Consider the following 19,028-nt stretch of genomic DNA (forward strand, 5'->3'; position numbering starts at 1 on the left):
TTATCAGTGGGAAAGCATATCCAGAGGGCTGGTGGGGGGAACCCTCCAAACATCAAAGTCTGTGTCTTGCAAGGAACTGCCTGATACCATACAGGTGCCCAATTTCGACAAGTCCCCTCTCGCACTGCTACTCCATAAGTTAACGGTCCACAACATTTGGTAGTTCTCCTGCAACCGCCTGGAGAGACTTTTTGATCTATACAGAGGCCAGTGGCAATTGGCAGCGTATTTTCCATTATTGCAGCATGGATCCAAGCTATTATCTCCCTCGCATTGACTCTGAATTACCACAGCATAATCGGGGCCTTTAAAAAGTATTTCGCAAACAATGCACAGAGACACTGCAATTGTTTAATCGTGTTGCCTTTAAGTCCCTGGAGAAGAAGTTGTGGGAAAGTTTGCCGTCAGCCAATTTAGTGTCAAGAGAACAGAGCCAGGTCACAGAATGAGGAACTGGGACTAAATTGAAATTCCACACAAGTTGTTTTTGTAAGGTTATTAAAAGCCTTGGCGAAGTGTAGAATTTCACTTTTAAAAACAGAGCAATGAGTTCCATGGCTAATATAAAAGCTGAATATTTGAGGTCACCAGAGTAGAGCTGCTGTCAGCCTCAGCCTCAGAGCCTTTCCAGATAACCAGGGTGAAGAAAATCAGATAAACTTAACGTTTTAACACATTGAGCACTTTAATTCCTAGTGCTTTTAGACTTCCAGCAGAGGCTTTGGTGGACTGGTCAGGGGCTTTCCTAGATTGTGATTTTGATCCTGGCTCCACCATTGTCACTGGAGGCTCAGGAGTGTGTGCTTCTAGCTATGGCCTGTTTTGGACAGAGGTGACTTGGCCACTGTATTATTCCATGCTCTGGTAACTTCTAGACTGCATTACGCCCTATGTGGGATGGCCCTTGAAGACAACTTGGAATTTTTGTCTGGTCCAAAACACAGCAGCCAGATTGCTGGCTGGGGTTCCAGAACTTCCATGATCTAGCTGCATTGTTCACCTGTGTTCACATTGCTTTTTAAAGCCCTACATGACTGAGGCCCCAAATACCCGAAAGACGGACTCCTTCCCTGCAGACCCTCTGGGGTGTTCAGATTAGTAGAGGGGGCCCTCATTGTGCTCTGGAAATAACTTTCTCTGTGGCAACTCTGTGGGATCCCCTCCTCACATAGATTCACCCGACACCTTCATTGCTTAGTTTTTGTCATATCCTGAAGATGCGACTCTTTATCTTTGACACCAGAGGGATATATATTTTGTGAACTACCCTACTGATTTAAATACTGCATTTTAATATTGCTGTAACTCACCCTGGGACCTGAGGGCAGGTGAGAAATCCTATTAGCAACAGTAATAGGTAGTTTCACCTCCTACACAAATCTCCTTTTCAGGCTGTATTTTCACACCTTAAGAACATACCCCTGTTATTGCATATGGCCAATACAGTGTGCTATAATCTTTTAATTTGGGTTTTTTGTGTGCCCCCAAAGCAAAAAAAGATGACATGCTGAAGGATTGTAATTGGTCATCTGTTAGACCCTCAGGCGGAATACAGAAACACAAGGTCTCAGCGTTTATCAGACCTGATATCTGAGTCATCTGATTTGAAATGAATGCAGCTCCCCAGCCCACATTGTAGGCTTGGAGCCTCTACCCACCCCATGCTAGGATCCTGAAACTGCTTGGGCCCCCATGCTGGCAATTTGTGAAGAGTGTGGCTTTGGCGAGTGTCTGCTGTGGGGAGAGTCTAAAGATCTGGATGCAGCTCACAGGCCTGCGACTTCCCATTCCTGCCATAGGGATTCATTTTCAAATCCATACTGGTTGTTTTCTAGCCATTACTCAGTGAAGATAAGCTTCAAAGTATGTCAGCAAGGCCTAATGAAGAGAAATCACTGTATATGATTTCCACTGGTTGGACGAATGGGCTTGGTTTATGTCCTCTGCACAGGATAAATGATGTGACCTAAGCCTTGCTAACAAGGAAAGTTTGTAGTGTGCGCATGTAGGCCAAAGTGCATTTTTCCTCCTACATACACTGAAATAAGATCTCTGGTCTTCAGCGGAAGCGCTGAATGAAGGGATCTTTTGCATAAACTTTGTCCATCTGCAGAAACGAGACTCTTCCGTTGTACAAAGGTTGCAAGGGCAGCTGCTGAGACTAAGAAGATCCCAAGGCAAAGACTGCAAGGTCCTCTGACTTCTGCAACAGGACCCTTTCTGACTTAGGGATTAAACAATAAATAAATATGCTGGCTACAGGATGGTGCCGTCAGATACTAGGACCACTCTAGAAGCTACTGTTTATATATTCCCATGTACACCATGCTCCTAGGATTCAAATTCTGGCACAGTCAGAGCTTCAAAGCAATGTCCAAGGCAAACATCACACGCTATTTCTTCAGCCCTGTTGTAAAAACACTTCCTGTGTCCCAAATGTATGCTTCATGGTTCATGGGTGACACTCAAAGTAACCAGGAGAGAAAAATTGTGGTGGTTAGCAAGCAGCAATACTAAAGGAACACAAATTCAATCAATCTCCAGTATACAATTAAAAGTAGAGTGGGAATTCCAATCCAGTGTTCTGATGGTATGAAAACAGGTGATGAATAGGACAGGGAAAGTGGCACAAGAATCACTATAGATACTCTTAAACATGCCCTAGAGAGCAGGATTCTGCCCACGGCGTGGCAGTGAGGGTCCTTTTGCTTGTAACACATATGCTCTACCACAGATCTGCAGCGCTTTTCACCTCTGAAAAGTGACATTTTCCTGTATTTATTACTTGTACGAATAAAAAGCAATATAGAAAGCATCTCTATTTACTCAAGTCTTTAGGTGGGTCAGAATTCAGCCTCTGTACTGTTATTGAATGTTTGATCTATGGTATTTGTTTTCACATTATGGTGTTTTAAATGTCATTAGCTGCCAATGGTGGGGCATGAAGACAGGGACATACATATTTTTCATTAATAACACATTAGCAAGCTTTGGCTCAAAAAGAGCCTGATGTTAGAAAAATCTAAGTAACCAAAACAGTCCATTCACAACAACTTACCTCCTCTCCAGGTGTTAGGAAAGGGTAGCCCACTTTGCAAGTGATATTAGGCCCAGATTCACAGCTATCTTTTGATATTTTCTGCACATAAAATGATAGAAATTATTTCATCTTGATGTAATGTGAGTTATTTCTGATTTATTTTTGAAGTGAAAACCTGCAAAATCTGAAGATATAAACTCAGTTAAAAAAAAAAAAAGGTAAAGGACCCCTGACAGTTAAGTCCAGTCATGGGCTCATCTTGCTTTACTGGCCGAGGGAGCCGGCGTTTGTCTGCAGACAGTTTTTCCAGGTCATGTGGCTAGCATGACTAAGCCACTTCTGACGAAACTAGAGCAGCGCATGGAAACAGCATTTACCTTCCTGCCAGAGCGATACCTATTTATCTACTTGCACTTTGAAGTGCTTTTGAACTGCTAGGTTGGCAGGAGCAGGGACTGAACAACGGGAGCTCACCCCGTCGTGGGGATTCGAACCGCTGACCTTCCGATCAGCAAGCCCTAGGCTCAGTAGTTTAGACCACAGCGCTACCCGCATCCCATAAATTCAGTAATATATCCCCAAAGAAGACTGTAACAGGCATATTTGCATGCCACCTTTTTCTTCTTCTCAGGAGCTCATGGTGAAGAGGTATCTTCACCAACACTGCGTGAACTGGGCTGAGAGACACTGACTTAAGTCAACTTCATACATGAACAGGTATTTGAACCCAGCCCGATGTCCAAGTCCAACACTCAAGCCACTACAACAGAGCTGGGAAACTTAGGTCCCTTCAGAAGTTGTTGGACTACAACTCCCATAATCCCTGAACACTGACTATGCTGGCTGGGGACTGATGGGTGTTGGAGGCCAACATCTGGAGGGGCATGAGTTCCCTGCCCCTGAACTTCATCATGTTGGCTCTAACACAATAATATACAGTTATATGTGTCTTTCTTACATCACACATATTTTTCTTTAGTACTGTTTGCAAAGTACCAATATCTACCTAAGGAAAAATCAACAATTGCATAGGAATCCCTGGCTCTCTAACTTGAATTATTATACATATAAATTCCATCAAACAGACAAGCTGGCTCTACTAGTTCTCCATCACAACAAGACAAGAGGATTATTATTATTATTATTATTATTATTATTATTATTATTATTATTAAAATTAAAGCAGGTACCTCAATCCCAGCAAAAATAATATTTGGAGAATACTGAACAATGACTCTGGTATTATAAGCACTGTCTTTTTTATTCTTAACAAGCATCTGGACCCAGAACTTCAGATTGCTCGCCCTGATAATGAATGGTGATGAACTGAAAAATAAACAAAACATTTTATTTTTTTATGAATTTTATTTTCAGTTTTCAAGAGTTTACAAATACTCATCTTACAGTCACATACTTCCAATACAAATACATATCAGACTTCCCTCGCCCCCTTTTATGGTTCCTAAATTTTTAAAACTGCATTTTCCACTTTATTCCATTTCTGAATTATCTGACAATTAAGTCAACCATACCAATGCACTTAGTTTTATACCATGATTTTTTTAAATATTCCACAAATATTCCCCACTCCTTAATAATTTGCCCCCTTCTTGGTTTCCTAGCACACCTGTTAATTTTGCCATTTCAGCATAATCCATCAATTTAATCAGTAGAAATCAAAACATTCTTAAGTAATAAACAATTTTAAAACAGTTCTGGCTTATGATTTCTGTAACAATAGTTTCATTGACCCAACCATGCTGAATGTTGTATAAGATATCTATACAAGCATAATTTTACGTGTGTATATAGAAAGTTAGCGTTGTCCATGTTACCTGCTTCCTTCTATGGCTGCATTGGCAGTCAGCTGAAGATCGGTAATACATTTCTCTTTGGTTCCACAATCCTTTGTGAAAGGGATCTGCAAGAAGTTTAGTCATTCATTCATTCATATATTCCACAACCTTTATATGTTGCTTGACTGTAATAAAACCTCAAAGTGGTTTACAAAGCAGTTTATGGACTTTGCAACAAGTTCCTCTATGCCTCAGAAGTTCTTGCTGAAGAGCATACAGTGGTACCTCAGGTTACAGACGCTTCAGGTCACAGACTCCACTAAACCAGAAATAGTACCTCGGGTTAAGAACTTTGCTTCAGGATGAGAACAGAAATCGCATGGCGGCGGTGTGGCAGCAGCAGGAGGCCCCATTAGCTAAAGTGGTACCTCAGGTTAAGAACGGTTTCAGGTTAAGAACAGACCTCCAGAACGAATTAAGTTCTTAACCCGAGGTACCACTGTACTAATAATTTGGGACATTACTGCTCCAGCTTAGCTCAATGTTAACCCTTAGATATTTCTTGTATATATTTTTTTAAATGTTTAATGTTTTAATGTTGACAAGGCTCTTCAGTTCTTTTTCTTTTCTTTTTTAGTTGAGCCAGTCAGTTTTGTGATTATTTTGCATTGTTTTGTGGTATCTTATTGCATCATTTTGTATTGTTTTATGGTATCTTATGCTCTCTACCTCCTTGATATTTTTTATGTGAGTTTATAAATTAAATAAATACAGAAATATATTGATGCACTAATTCACACATCAGATCAAGAAACCAGACCACTTTCCACATTGTAGCGACTCACATATTCATATATTGAGTTGGGCATTGCACTGTCCAGGATCGGTCCACTCTCTGGATCAGAAAAGTTGAAGTCCAACAAAACCTTTACAGAATCACGAAAGTCAGGCTGGTCCTAGAGACAAAGTGAAGGCAAAGAAAACAGTCATTGCAACCTTTCCCCTTCTTCCAATCATCAGAATACTAAAAAAAAAGAGGCATGCTTTTAAAATGACTATTGGTGGGTGGTCTATACTTTGCATTATTCACCTAAAAGGAAACATGCCAAACAGCAAATTCAAGACAAAACAGGGAGCTTAAGGACCATACTAGACAACATAGCCAAAGGATTTTCTCTTATGGACTCCAACTGACCCTTTTTCTTATCTTGAAATTGCAGACTATGAGTCAGAGCCCAGGTTTCACTGAATAAAAAGCAACCTTCAGGGTTTTTCAGCTAGGCTCATTGTAGCAGGCCTCAGACCACAAACACTTTTAAAAAATAGAGAGAATTTAAGATGCAGTCTGGTGTGCCAGCTATGACAACAATGGAAAATAATCCCCAGGAGCACAGGTCTTTTTTTCTGCATCCCAAAGAAGATGGCTGGGTCTTAGTAAGAGACCAACAGAATTTTTTAAGGCTGGGGTCCTAAGAAGTTCAAGCATGTACAAAGTGCCTGTGTAATGATTTTGTTTTGTTTTGGTAACAACCCTTATCATCAAATAAAATGATACTCTTGAGGGTCCCACTGTCTTCAGATATAGCTAGTCTGGGATATAAAAGTGATGGAGAGAAATCTGGTTCGGTTTGCATTTATCTATTTATACAATTTACTTGTGTACCACAATTGAGTATGTATCACAATTGGGGGGGGGGGAATCCATTTTATAATCTGGAACTGGACCAGACCAAACGGAGTCTTCAATCTGGTCCACTCCCTGCCTTGGGAAGTCCAAGAACTAGAGCGGATTGGCTCTCCCCTCCCAAAGTGAGCCATCCCATCCCACAAGGAAGCTGCATATGAAAAGAGCATGTAACCCTCTGCCTGTCCCACACAGGGATGCAAATCAGACTCCTCAGTGAGTTGGGGAACTTGAACACCATAAAAATAACACCGTTAAGTCCTCCAATCGAATCATTTGTACAAAAATGCTTATAAAGGTGTGCATAAGATAGGGTGCTTAGAATTATACGCAGCTTCATTTCATACTAAAAAGGAATCAAACAGACATCAGGAGTTGTCAATAAATCATCAGTCTAATATACAGAAATCAATACATGGCAAACTTGTTGGGCTGTTTGCGAGCTCTGATAAAGAGAAATGAAATGAGAGAGTAAAGAGAATATTGTCCGCATACAAGAACAGTATAAATTCTCTCTAACTAATCCCTTACATAAAAACCACCATTATTTTTTAATTGTATGCATCCTTTCCACTAATGCAAAAAAAAAAAGGGGGGGGGGGAGAGAAGGCAATGAGGGGAGGGGAGCCACTTGATATGATTTACTTGCCAACATGTAGAAGTTATGGTTAACACATTCTGACCCTTTGACTGTGATATTTTTTTGCATCTTCCGTTCAAGAGTTTCTGTGAAAAGGCTTCGTGACAACTTTCTTTGGGCGTCAAGTGTAATCCAATACTGGATACCTAAGGGGGGGGGGGTGAACAGGTACAATTAATTGCATTTGTAGAGCTTGACCCCAGAATAGTTTTCCTCCCTGAAAGCCCCCCAAATCTGCTCCAAATGGTTCCCCAACTCCCTGGACAAGAAATTAAGGTGTGTGAAAGTTGCAGGCGAGAGGAGACGAGGGTGAAGTGTCATTGGAGAAGCAGAAGCCTCTTGCAAGAGTGGAATGACAACATTGGGTACAATCCATTGTCTCTTTCTCTGTCCTTTGCTTTCTTGATTTTCTCGGCCACTTCAGATAGTCTGAAGGAGTGACAGAAGATACATGAGTAACAAACACTACCATCTAAAAGGCTGTCATCTTCCATGCTGACCTGCCTGCTCCCTAGAATCTAGTGGAGAGGCCTTCCTCTGTGTCCCATCTTAAGAGAATCTCTACCCAGGCCTGGGAGCTCTATATAACATTGTAAAAAAATAACTTAAATTATGAATGCCTGCGTGAAGCTTAAACCCCACAGTCCTGGTTCAATCAAGCATGGAAAAGGAAACACAAATCCATAATGTTTCCCTTATTTCTGCTTCTTTAGGACATGGGAACTGACCTTCTCTTTATTAATGTTTACCATGCTTTAGATGATGGAATCTCCTGATTACTGCTTTAGTCTAATATGAAATACAATAGTGTAACGGAAAGAACAGTTTATAAAACAGTAATTCTATTGTATCTTTGCAGGCAGCAAATGAATATGCAGTAAAGCCTTTGGCCTACAGTCATTTACCTGTAGGTTCTCCAGCAAATTCTCGAGGAACTGTTCTAAAGTGAGAGGGTTTTTTTTATAAAAAAGAAAAGTTGGTAGACAATCTATATAGCAAAATTCAGTGCAATCTACTTACTTGTTTCATTCATTGTGGCCTCCTCTGATTTTAATTTGACTTTAAAACAAATTGTGGCGTTGATGAACACCCGTTGCTTTTGCATGTCATTGTTTATCTTCTGGATATTAATTTTGCTGGGTGTGAATTCCATGGAAGCATTTACTTCAGCAACATCTCGAGACCTAAGACAGATGCCGTCCATGAAACACAAACATGAGATTCCTCAGAAAAGCATTTTCTAACTTTTTAAATTTAAAAATGCTCTTTCTTCTTAGAGCCCCTCCTATTGGTGAATTTCAGTCCTCCTCCAGATTATAACAGATATGGACTCCCCAATTTTGTCATTTTTAATGTGGACTCACTTTCAAAACTGTTCAGTATTTTAATATTGTTGAAAGAAATAATAGGTTGCATCCATCTAAGTTATTGAGTTGACCCATTGAAATTAATGGACCTAAGGTAGAGAGCAATCTTATACATAAGAAGCTAGCATGAAGCAAGTTAGTGTAAATTAGCTGGCATAAAGTTATACTAGATCCAAACCCCATTCAGCAGAGGGAAAACAAGGCTTTAGAACAGGCATTGGCAAACTTGGCCCTCCAGATGTTTGGGGACTACAATTCCCATCATCCCTGACCACTGGCCCTGTTAGCTAGGGATGATGGGATTTGTAGTCCCAAAACATCTGGAGGGCCGAGTTTGCCTATGCCTGCTTTAGAATAGTGTTCTACACCAGGTCATATGACTAAGCAATATGGGCTTAGGATCCAACCTAAGTACCTCCCTCTCTGGTCCTGCCCTGCCACATCCCCAGAATGCCCCTTCTGGGGGACTTTCACAAGTCTTGGATCAGCCAGCTTCAATTTAGGTAGCTGAGCCCTGGCTGAGCAAGGATGAGCAAATTACACTGTTGCATCTTTGGCTGAGCCAGAACTGCAGATGTTGGCTGAGCTGGGAATCAGCTGACTGAGCCAGCAATCTGCTGCCTCCTATTCTGCTCATCTCAGTGGATCTTTGCCCTAGAATTGCCCCCTTAGTCATGTTACTCTGAGTAGGATTAACACTGAATGTAATACAATGGGCTTGTCCTACATTTCTGCAGTTGTCCCCCAGTCCTTCCTTCATCTACCAATATGAACTAACAATTTGTTAATACAAAATTAAACAAGCTGAAATTTATCAGACAAGAGAGTCTCTGGAGCAAAACAGCTGGAGAATTTCACCTCTCCCTTCATAATATTTGGCCTCTCGCTGCAGTTTTGCCACCCAGAAATAGTGTAGATAATTTTGCCTCTGTCCTAGCCAATATGAATGATGTTTGTGCTTGTTTTGGCGAGACAAGGATCCACACACTTAAGGAACGAGTTAACTAAAAGTCCCAGGTAACAATTACTGAAAAACTGAGCATTCTTTAAAGTGAAAGCTTTATCATAAATACCAAAAGAGTGCTGCCCCTCCAAGGCCTCCAATAGTGACATCTGTCAGTCCATCTCCATTCAAATCCATTTCACCATGAATCGATTGGCCAAAAAATTTCATCTTTTCCCCATCACCACCTGATGCAATGCGCTGTGGAAAGCACAATGACTTTATTATAGTCAACAGGGAAATACAGAAGATTTAACACTTCAAGATGGCAGTGTGGATAGGGATACTACTTATTTCTTTACTTTTTTGTTCAACACTCTTGGATAATTAAATTCTTTCCTGTATTTAAAAATGAATGACACCAGACAGGCACCAAGTCCCAAAAATACTATTTAAATTGAATTTTAGAGCCTTATAAATACCCAAATATTCACATTACAGGAAGTATCTAAAATCTGGTTAATGCTGACATTCAGAGATGAATCTAAGCCAAGTTCAGATTGATATTCATCAAAATGTGTCATTTGCTAACATATTAAATTAATCTAAACATAAAAAGTCAGTCTAGAGTCTGTGAATTTTGCAAAATTGAGTACTCCCAAGTTTCTAACAGTGCCCCATTTCTCCTACCATCAACCCCCACCCCATTCTTGTATCTAGACATACTCTTAATTTTCTTCCATACCTGGGCATATTCTTTCCTTATAGTGTTTCCATTGCCATGGTAAACATACACAGCTCCTCGATGATCATCTTCAAGGGGGGCACCAATGACTATATCATTAAACCCATCAAGGTTGAGGTCCTTTACTGAAGCAATTGAAGTTCCAAAACGGGCCCCACAAGGTTCATTCTTGTTGTGATTTGTGCAGTCATTGTGCTTCAGTAGCGAGCAGCATGTTTGCTTTATAGGCTCAAGGGTCATCTGATGTTCAAATGTCTTCTGTGGAAAAAATAACAATGGATTTCTGTCTACTTTGCTAACTTTTCCTGGTAGATGTTCTTCTAGTGCATCTCACCCATAATTCTAGAAGTCCTTCTCATAATACTACAACTCGGAGTCATCTAATTTAGAAGATTCAGAACAGACCAGAGGAAGATCTTATTCCCACAATGCAACTATGGAATCTGTTCCCTCCAAGACTGGCCACCAGGGTTGGATGGCTGTAAATGAGGGCTAGATGAATTCATGCAGGATAAAGTTATCAATGGCTACTAGCCACAATAGTAATGTTCTACCTTCAAACCACTTGCTAGGAATCACAATTGGGGAGCGCATCGTTGTACCCAAATTTGGCTTACAGTACAGGCTTCCCACAGGCATCTGGTTGCCAACGTGAGAAAAGGATGCTGGACATGTTGGAGTAATCAGACATGAGAAAGGCTTAATGGCCATAAATTTCGCCATGGATAAGCTAATTGCAGGTGCAAGTTCAGCTAAGCCAGTTGCTATGGTAATGGAAGAGGATCCCAACTATATCTGTGATTAATGCATGTCAGTTCAACGGTGAGTCAGTCTGTGAGACTGAAGCTAGTCTGTCTTTTGTTGGTACTACTTTTCCAGTGATATGTCCTGAATTGCTGAACTTATTTAGTGCAACGGAGATATTTTGTCGTCGTATGTATCTATATATATATCTGTATCTGCAAAAGCCTGCAAGCTATATATATCTACATTCAGAACTGTTTTACTGAGCCTTATCTTCTGCAATAGTAAACAATCTGAACCTTCCTCTGCTTCTGACTGGTACTGGGAGCAACATCCACTGCATGGGTATCTCACCTAAGATTCCTAATATAACAGATCTAGCTGGATTTGTCTTATGCTCTTGACGTTTAAATCCCAACACAGTTCATTTCTTCCTTACCTGGTTCAATGAATAAACATACACCTTGCCTTGTTCTTCTTTTTCGGTCCCCATGTACATAGGTGCTCCCACGAGAAGAAGATCAGTGAATGTATCTTTGTCAATGTCAATGGTTGTGATAACACTTCCAAAATAGGAGCCAATCTGTAATTGTACAAAATAGGATCCCCTCCTGTTTGTATTCAATACGCATTTTATTCTTATTTAATGTATAAACCACGTATCATTAAAGATGTCAAAGCAGTGTGTTCAAAATGAAAAGATACTCAGTAAAAGTAAAAGAAGGAGGATGCTGTTTCTGGTTCTAGAAGTGGAGAGTGGAAACAGCGGCAGCTACTGACTTGTCTAGGTAAAGGAAAAAGGAACTCCTGACCATTAGGTCCAGTTGCGGACAACTCTGGGGTTGCGGCGCTCATCTCGCTTTATTGGCCGAGGGAGCCGGTGTACAGCTTCCAGGTCATGTGGCCAGTTTGACTAAGCCGCATCTGGCGAAACAGAGCAGTGCACAGGAATGCCGTTTACCTTCCCGCTGGAGCGGTACCTATTTATCTACTTGCACTTTGACGTGCTTTCGGACTGCTAGGTTGGCAGGAGCTGGGACAGAGCAACGGGAGTTCACTCCATAGTGGGGATTCAAACCGCTGACCTTCTGATCAGCAAGCCCAAGAGGCTCAGTGGTTTAACCCATAGTGCCACCCACAAAAAAGATAAGAGGGTTGCTGCAGTGTGGTAGGTTGTTGCTGGCCTAACCCTGGAGGCTCAATTCCTACAATTTGTAGGAACTCTCGAGGTATGATCCCAAAGAGAGTTACCACTAGGGCACCACCTCCTTCAATTATCTGTTGCTGAATTTACTATCTGAATACATGACTGCATCTAATACTTGAAATGAACATTGTGTAGTCACACATTCAGCATTACTGATTTATAAGCGGCTTCAGACACAGGGTAGAATTGTTCAGAACTGCAGCAATGATTCATGCTCTGTTGGTTTTTCTCTACACTTTTTTTCTGGCAATATTCAGTATGGGACAAATATATCTCATTCTGAAGTATGTGAATTGCAATAACCCCACTTACTTACTTGCTCCCCATTTAATCTTTGAAGTATTTCTATATCTGCTCCTCTCATTCGATATATGATAACTTGACCAGTGTGATTATATCGAGGTTGGCCAGCAATGTACAGCACATCTCCAGGCACTGAAGCTGAATTTACTGTATAACCTAAAATAAAGAATGGGAGAGACAACGTTCATTCTCAGGATACTTTGATAATAGCTACTTGTGCCTCTTTAAAAAAAGGAAAAGAATGCATAAATATATTTCCAATAGGCCAATGCAGTGCAATCCTAACTAAGGGTATACAGCAGGTTGGCTAGCTGAGAGAAAAGAATGAACTGGAATATTGGAGTCACCTAAGTATGCTGCAAGAGGCTCGTTTCTTTCTGAAGACTTGTTATAAAATGTGTCATTTCTCGGGATTTGAAAGGCATTGTCCTTTAGCATGACGACAGTTCCATTCCAGTCATATGCTCCGACTGCTCCAAGCATAACCCAATCCTTACATAGCAGGAGAAATCAATTAGTTACATAAACCATCTACTTTTAACTATGTATCTCTACGACAATTCTCATTTTACATATCCATGAAAAAGAGGACGTGTCCTGGAAAAAGAGGATATATAGGAACCCTATGCGGGTGACTTCATAGGAATTATACGTACATATGCCCAGTGCTTTTTTTCTAAAAAAATAAAATAAAAATGTTTAGGGGTATTCTCATTCTGTTTGAGGAAACACCGTGACAGGAAATGAGGCTACTGTCAGGGGTAGCAACGGAACTGACAATTCACTGTGCTAGAGAAGAAACTAAAAATTTTAAGATTCTTCTCCTCTTAGCTTCACAAAATGTTTAGGGGTCTGCGTCCCCCCAGAAAAAAGCACTGCACATGCCACCTTGAGTTCCATGATGATAGAAAGATGAGATATAAATTTCATTTATTTATTTATTCATTTTCAACTACGATATGTTGCCCCTGTTTTCAAGGTGGCTAATAATCTCTCATTCCACACTTTCCCCCCAATTAGCACTCATGTGGTAAATCAAAATGCCAACTAGCTCCAGCCCTAACCTTGCACATGCCAGCTTGCCCCCATGCCTGGCACCTGCACATTCAGCACAAACGCCTGCAGGGAGCAACATGTGCAACTGTATGTGCAAAATTGTCCATGTGATCTGCAACCCCATTTGCACAGGATTCCAGGTTGCATGGATGACTTTGCATGCACAGATGTATACAGGAAATCTACCCCACTGCATATTGTCATGCTAAGCCATTGAGGGTTGGACCCATCAGTGCTTCCCTTCTTCTTGCTTGAACATTAGTTTTGAATAGGGCTTGTGTCCCCAGATCATCAGAAATGCAGTCTCTGCACACACCCAATGTTTTGCCATGTTCATATGCGGGAACAAAAGGGGGAAAGTCATCAAGTTGTACCGTGCAGCAATGCAATGAGACGTGTCTGAATGGCGCAATGATACTGTTTGGAAGTGTTTAGAAATTGTACAGTATGGAGTTTGAAAGGAGGGAGGTATCCGTATTGTGGGTTAATGGCAATTTTTTTAAATAACACAAACCTGGCCAAAGCATTACAGTGATCTTTCTGTTTGGGGATATTCAAGAGCTTCCTTCTGAAGAACAATTTATTTTAAAGAATAGCTATAGCCATAGATGACTGGTTAGTTTACCTGGGAATAATGAGCACTGATTCCAGCTTGAGACATTTCCATTTCAAAAGAGGATGCCAGCTGGTCTTTCGTAGCTATAAAACAGGAAATGCTTATTGTTTCAACACAAATGGATCAAAATGCTGACTATAAATAATTCCAAACTAGAGGAAAGACTAGACCGTTTATTAAGAGTTACCAGCACCTTAACTTGGACACTGAGAGAAATATTTCAAACAGATATATTTTATTAGAAGAAATGTCAAAAATCTATCCAGTTCTCTCAAGTAGCAAAATCCTGAATTCTTCCCATCAGGCGCCTTGTCATCCATCAGATGTCTTCAAATCCCTACCCAGCTCACTAGGTGACTTTGAGCTAGTCATTACTTCTCAGACTAACCTTTTCACAGGGTTGCTGTGAAAATAAAATGTCTGAAGGTGTCTTGTCCAAGTCTGGTTTAAACATAGTCATTTAAGGGAGAGCATGATGATTAACTCAGAACCATTGAGTACGGTCTACTCAAAGTTAAACTTAATTGAATACAACTCAAACATTTTATGCAAATCTGTGCCCTGTCTTCCCCTTTGGGGAGGATGCACTGTTTTTGGCAACTCACAAACTGTCTCCCTTCTTTAAAAGTGCCAAAGCTATTAATTTTCAAAAGTACAATCAGGGATAATAAGTAACAGATGTGTTCTCTGTTTCATTATCTTGCGGTTTGAAAGTTATTTTTATCAGGTCATTAAGTTGACTAACATCTCCAGTTACATGTAGGACGAGAGGATAGGAATATCATGCAGCTGGATTATTTTGCAATTTTGTTTTTTTAAAACAGCAGACTATAAATGCTGAGAGTGAACACCACATGTATTACCAGAATTATTATCTTATGGATTGCACTACCAGGCAACTTAACCAGTTGTGGGCTGGAAGTTATGACATCAAAAGAAATCCAACTGGAAGATTCACTCATAGGCATTGGTATATTGAACTAAGGGCAGTCTCATTAAGTTGAGAGGAAGAATATAATATTGGATCTAGCTATTTGTTAAAATCATTAATAGTCTTCTTTCCAGTCAAGAAGCTGAAAGTCATTTACAAAATAAAAAGCAACACTAAAACGTTACAGTTTGCAATTTCTACGCCAGCTATTCATAGACTTGACAGGGACTTCAAAGGACATCACCTGCCATAGGAATTCTACTACTTCCACAGAATCGCTCAGAGTTGGCCATCCAGCCTCTGCTTAATCCCCACGTCACACCACTGAAGAGGCTAGCCATGGTTCTGCAGAAAATGCAGCTGTCCTCTTCAGCAGCATGAAGCGCTGCTGTGGAAATGGCAACAAAATATCTGGCTGTATAGATTGTTTTCCATTTGCACATACAGATACACAGAGCTTGGTTGGAATACAACCAATTTATAAGTGAGGAAATGAATACTTTTCACTAGCCAAGAATATATATATCCCCCTTAATTGAAACAAGCTGCAATGCTGAGAAGCCATTGTGCGCAAACATTGTTTCTGTACAAATCCAATCATTCTAATGCGGTTCCTAATTATTTGTTAGCAATGAAATGCTAATTTGTGTATTTTCATAAGTGAATTCCTATATTTATGCTCTCTGTTGACACTGCTGCAAATGTCACCCACAAGCAAGTCTATAATGATTATTCAGGAAAGACTGAGATTTTTAAATGTGAAGTATCCACAGATGTTTTCCCTGCTAGGAAATATAATCATTTACAAATTACTTGTACTGCTGCATAACATTTTAAAGCACCACTAGCACATTAAGCACTAGAAAGAACACAGAAGCAACACTGTTCATGCCAAGATGGCTTAGAAAGCAACGAACAGATTAGAACAGAGGCCTGCAAAAGATTAACAAGAACAGAAGTTTGACTGATATTTAACATGCCAGGGCTTTGGGTCACAGCAGGCCCTGAATCTTGGTTCCAAAGATTCCAGCCTGTGCAACGCTGTGATCTTCTGGTGTTTCTGTAAATAATACTGTGTGCATATATAATATTTCTGCTGCCTTGTGGGATGTTTTCAGGAGAAGAAAAGGCTAAGGAGTAAACCCTAAACAAATTACTCTGCATTTGTCCCAAAGGTGATTGGATGACCCCTGTTATGCCTCCTTCTGGCAACTCCTGCAGCCAAGCTGGTGCCAAACGTGATTGCTCTGCTTTACTTTAGACCACATCAGCTAAGCTAAGAGGTCACCTGGGCAGCCCAGAGCCTCCATACACACTGCTCAGGCTTGCGTCCAGGGAGGTCACTTTGATGCTGCTACGCAGTGGTTTGACTTCACCCCTGGAGGCACACTCCACTGTCTCTTGAGACAGATGGATGACAACAATATGTAACAATACAAGTGACTTTAGGGTGAAAGTGTTTGTAAGTATAACATGTAGGTGTAGGTTGGGGGTAGGTGGGTGGGAGAGGGTATCTGGGAAAGTTGGAAATGATTGGATAAGGGTTAGAAAGTTTGAATCCTGGTGGGAGACAGTTTAAGAGTCAGCTGAGTTTGGGAATGGGTGGTAGCTGCAGTGAAAGCTGTAGGTGGAGAGAGCATTTGGATGGCAGCAGGATTGGTTTGATAGTAACTTCAGCATTGTTATATCAGTCATTGTTTTTGGTGATAAGAAATAACAAATCAAATAATACAGAATTGACCCCATATGTCTCTGTACACTAAGTGATTAAAAATGCTTATTTATTTGTGTTAGATGTATCGGTTGGTTGCTCGAGAGCAATCAGGCAATATGCCTCAATTGTTGTTGTTTAGTCGTTTATTCGTGTCCAACTCTTTGTGACCAGAGCACGCCAGGCACTCCTGTCTTCCACTGCCTCCCGCAGTTTGGTCAAACTCATGCTGGTGGCTTCGAGAACACTATCCAACCATCTTGTCTGTCACCCCCTTCTTCTTGTTCCCTCCATCTTTCCCAACATCAGGGTCTTTTCCAGGGAGTCTTCTCTTCTCATGAGGTGGCCAAAGTATTGGAGCCTCAGCTTCACGATCTGTCCTTCCAGTGAGCACTCAGAGCCGATTTCTTTCAGAATGGATAGGTTTGATCTTCTTGCAGTCCATGGGACCCTCAAGAGTCTCCTCCAGCACCAGAATTCAAAAGAATCAATTCTTCAGCAATCAGCCTTCTTTATGGTCCAGTTAGTCTGTTCTAAAGCTTTCTTATTGGTGGTAAAAACCTTTAGAATGCAGAGCGCCTCTATTCCGTGTCTTGCTCATTCACTGGCAGAATCTGAGAGTGGGCGGTGCCTAAATCTTCCCCAGCAGAGTAGTTTCTTGACCCCCAGTCTGCACCTCCCCTCTCTGCGCGGAAGCCTACTGCGCATGGACGGCTTGGGTAAAGGAGGACCTTCTTCCTCCCTGCTTTGCTCAGGCAATGTGTCCTGGCACCGCCTTGCCTCCTCCGAGCCCTGCATCTCCTCTCCACTAGAGGTGTGGCTTCCTTTCTCCACTGAGGAAGTGCTGCTTCCCACAATCTTTGGGGGCTCTCTGTAATCCATCCGGCTTTCCCCCTCTCGCCCCTGAGCCGATGGCAGTTCCCAACAATTTGTCTTAATAAATTGTTGGATTATAGCACATGATGGTTAGAAGTGGGAAATGTCGAGGTACTGTGGTGGCAGCAGTAACAGATTTTCTATCAGAGACCCAGCTCAGATCCGTACATCTTACAAAGAGTAAACAGGTGCATTGGGGTGAGTCTGAGTAGTGCCAGGCACCACGTAGCCTTGTGGGGAAGGGTGGCATGACAAAAAGTACATACCCTCCCCACCTTTTCACAGATTAGGGTCACTCCTGTATAACCAGGAGATGGAATTTGCACAACATGTTTTGCCCTTTTAATGCTGAAGCTCGTCATCAAATAATTTCCCCTTGTTGTCCCAAGTAGCAGGAAGGTCAGCTCAATGCTATGTTAAATATTTGCTGGGAAATAAAATCCCATCGGTGTTAGCAGCGACCAATTTTCTAGCAATGGTAGTGAGAACCTATTAACCATCTGAAGCTGGAATAATCATTATGTGAATATTTGAGCTGATGGTGTTTGCAATATGGTTTGCTTTGTTTGTTTTTTTGCTCTGTTGTTAAGATGAAGGTATGTATACTGGATGCTTTTATTTTTCTGGCTTCTGGAATGTAATAGATTGATGACGATCTATATAAAGAGGTTAGGCTAGTATCGAATCCAGCACCATGTCAAGGGGGCGATAAGACATAATCCAGACTCAACAGCACCCTGAGTAGAAAGTAACAACTAAAAGTCATGCGAGAACACGGTTACAGAAGAGAAAAGCAGGGAAGCAAGCTGCAAGCAGATCCTGCACAGACACTAAACTGCATTTATGTCACTTAAGTTGACATTTAACAGCTGAGGAACACTGAGGCATAATATTAACCAACTAGCCTAAGAACAGTCATTGAATCTGTGGCAGAAAACCCCTGTGTCATCTTCCCTACTAGCTGAAGTCTGGCTGGGGCTGATGGGACTTGTAGTCCAAAACAAATAGTTTTTAGCCAATGTTGAATCCTGCTGCCACATCATGAAAGTTCAAATGGACCAAATGGACCATTGGTCACAGGATTGGCCAAGACACTGTGCAACATGAGGCAGATGCTTCAAACCGCCTAATGATAGGACCAGCTCTGATTAGTCTGGCTTCATGCAGCAATTGTTATTTTATTGTATTCCTGAAAAATGAAAAAAGGGAATTTCACTGTTGACCCTGGAGTAAAAAGAAGATGAATTCCAGAATTGCCCTTTCTTGATTCAACTGCATAATGGAAAACTCCAGCAGCAGGAAACCATTTCTCCCTCATGAATATAATGCAGGAAAACATTCAAATTAAAGAAAAGAGGCGACCGAACAT

At 41.1% G+C, this 19,028-nt stretch overlaps 1 protein-coding gene across 1 annotated transcript in view; it reads right to left on the minus strand.

Annotated features, from left to right (window-relative positions):
• The window catches only part of ITGA1 (integrin subunit alpha 1), a 68,190-nt gene that overhangs the window by 16,442 nt on the left and 32,720 nt on the right, over positions 1 to 19,028 (minus strand). Inside the window, exons 10-21 of the mRNA XM_081212682.1 lie at positions 14,151 to 14,224; positions 12,817 to 12,961; positions 12,483 to 12,625; positions 11,399 to 11,542; positions 10,216 to 10,473; positions 9,601 to 9,731; positions 8,181 to 8,344; positions 7,170 to 7,306; positions 5,682 to 5,792; positions 4,876 to 4,961; positions 4,231 to 4,366; positions 3,059 to 3,139 (exon numbers count right to left, since the gene is read on the minus strand). Coding sequence (XP_081068808.1) covers positions 3,059 to 3,139; positions 4,231 to 4,366; positions 4,876 to 4,961; positions 5,682 to 5,792; positions 7,170 to 7,306; positions 8,181 to 8,344; positions 9,601 to 9,731; positions 10,216 to 10,473; positions 11,399 to 11,542; positions 12,483 to 12,625; positions 12,817 to 12,961; positions 14,151 to 14,224 — 1,610 coding nt within the window. The remainder of the gene's footprint in view (positions 1 to 3,058; positions 3,140 to 4,230; positions 4,367 to 4,875; positions 4,962 to 5,681; positions 5,793 to 7,169; positions 7,307 to 8,180; positions 8,345 to 9,600; positions 9,732 to 10,215; positions 10,474 to 11,398; positions 11,543 to 12,482; positions 12,626 to 12,816; positions 12,962 to 14,150; positions 14,225 to 19,028) is intronic.

This window comes from Podarcis bocagei (assembly GCF_964188305.1).
Source record: "Podarcis bocagei genome assembly, chromosome: 11".
NCBI lineage: Eukaryota > Metazoa > Chordata > Lepidosauria > Squamata > Lacertidae > Podarcis > Podarcis bocagei.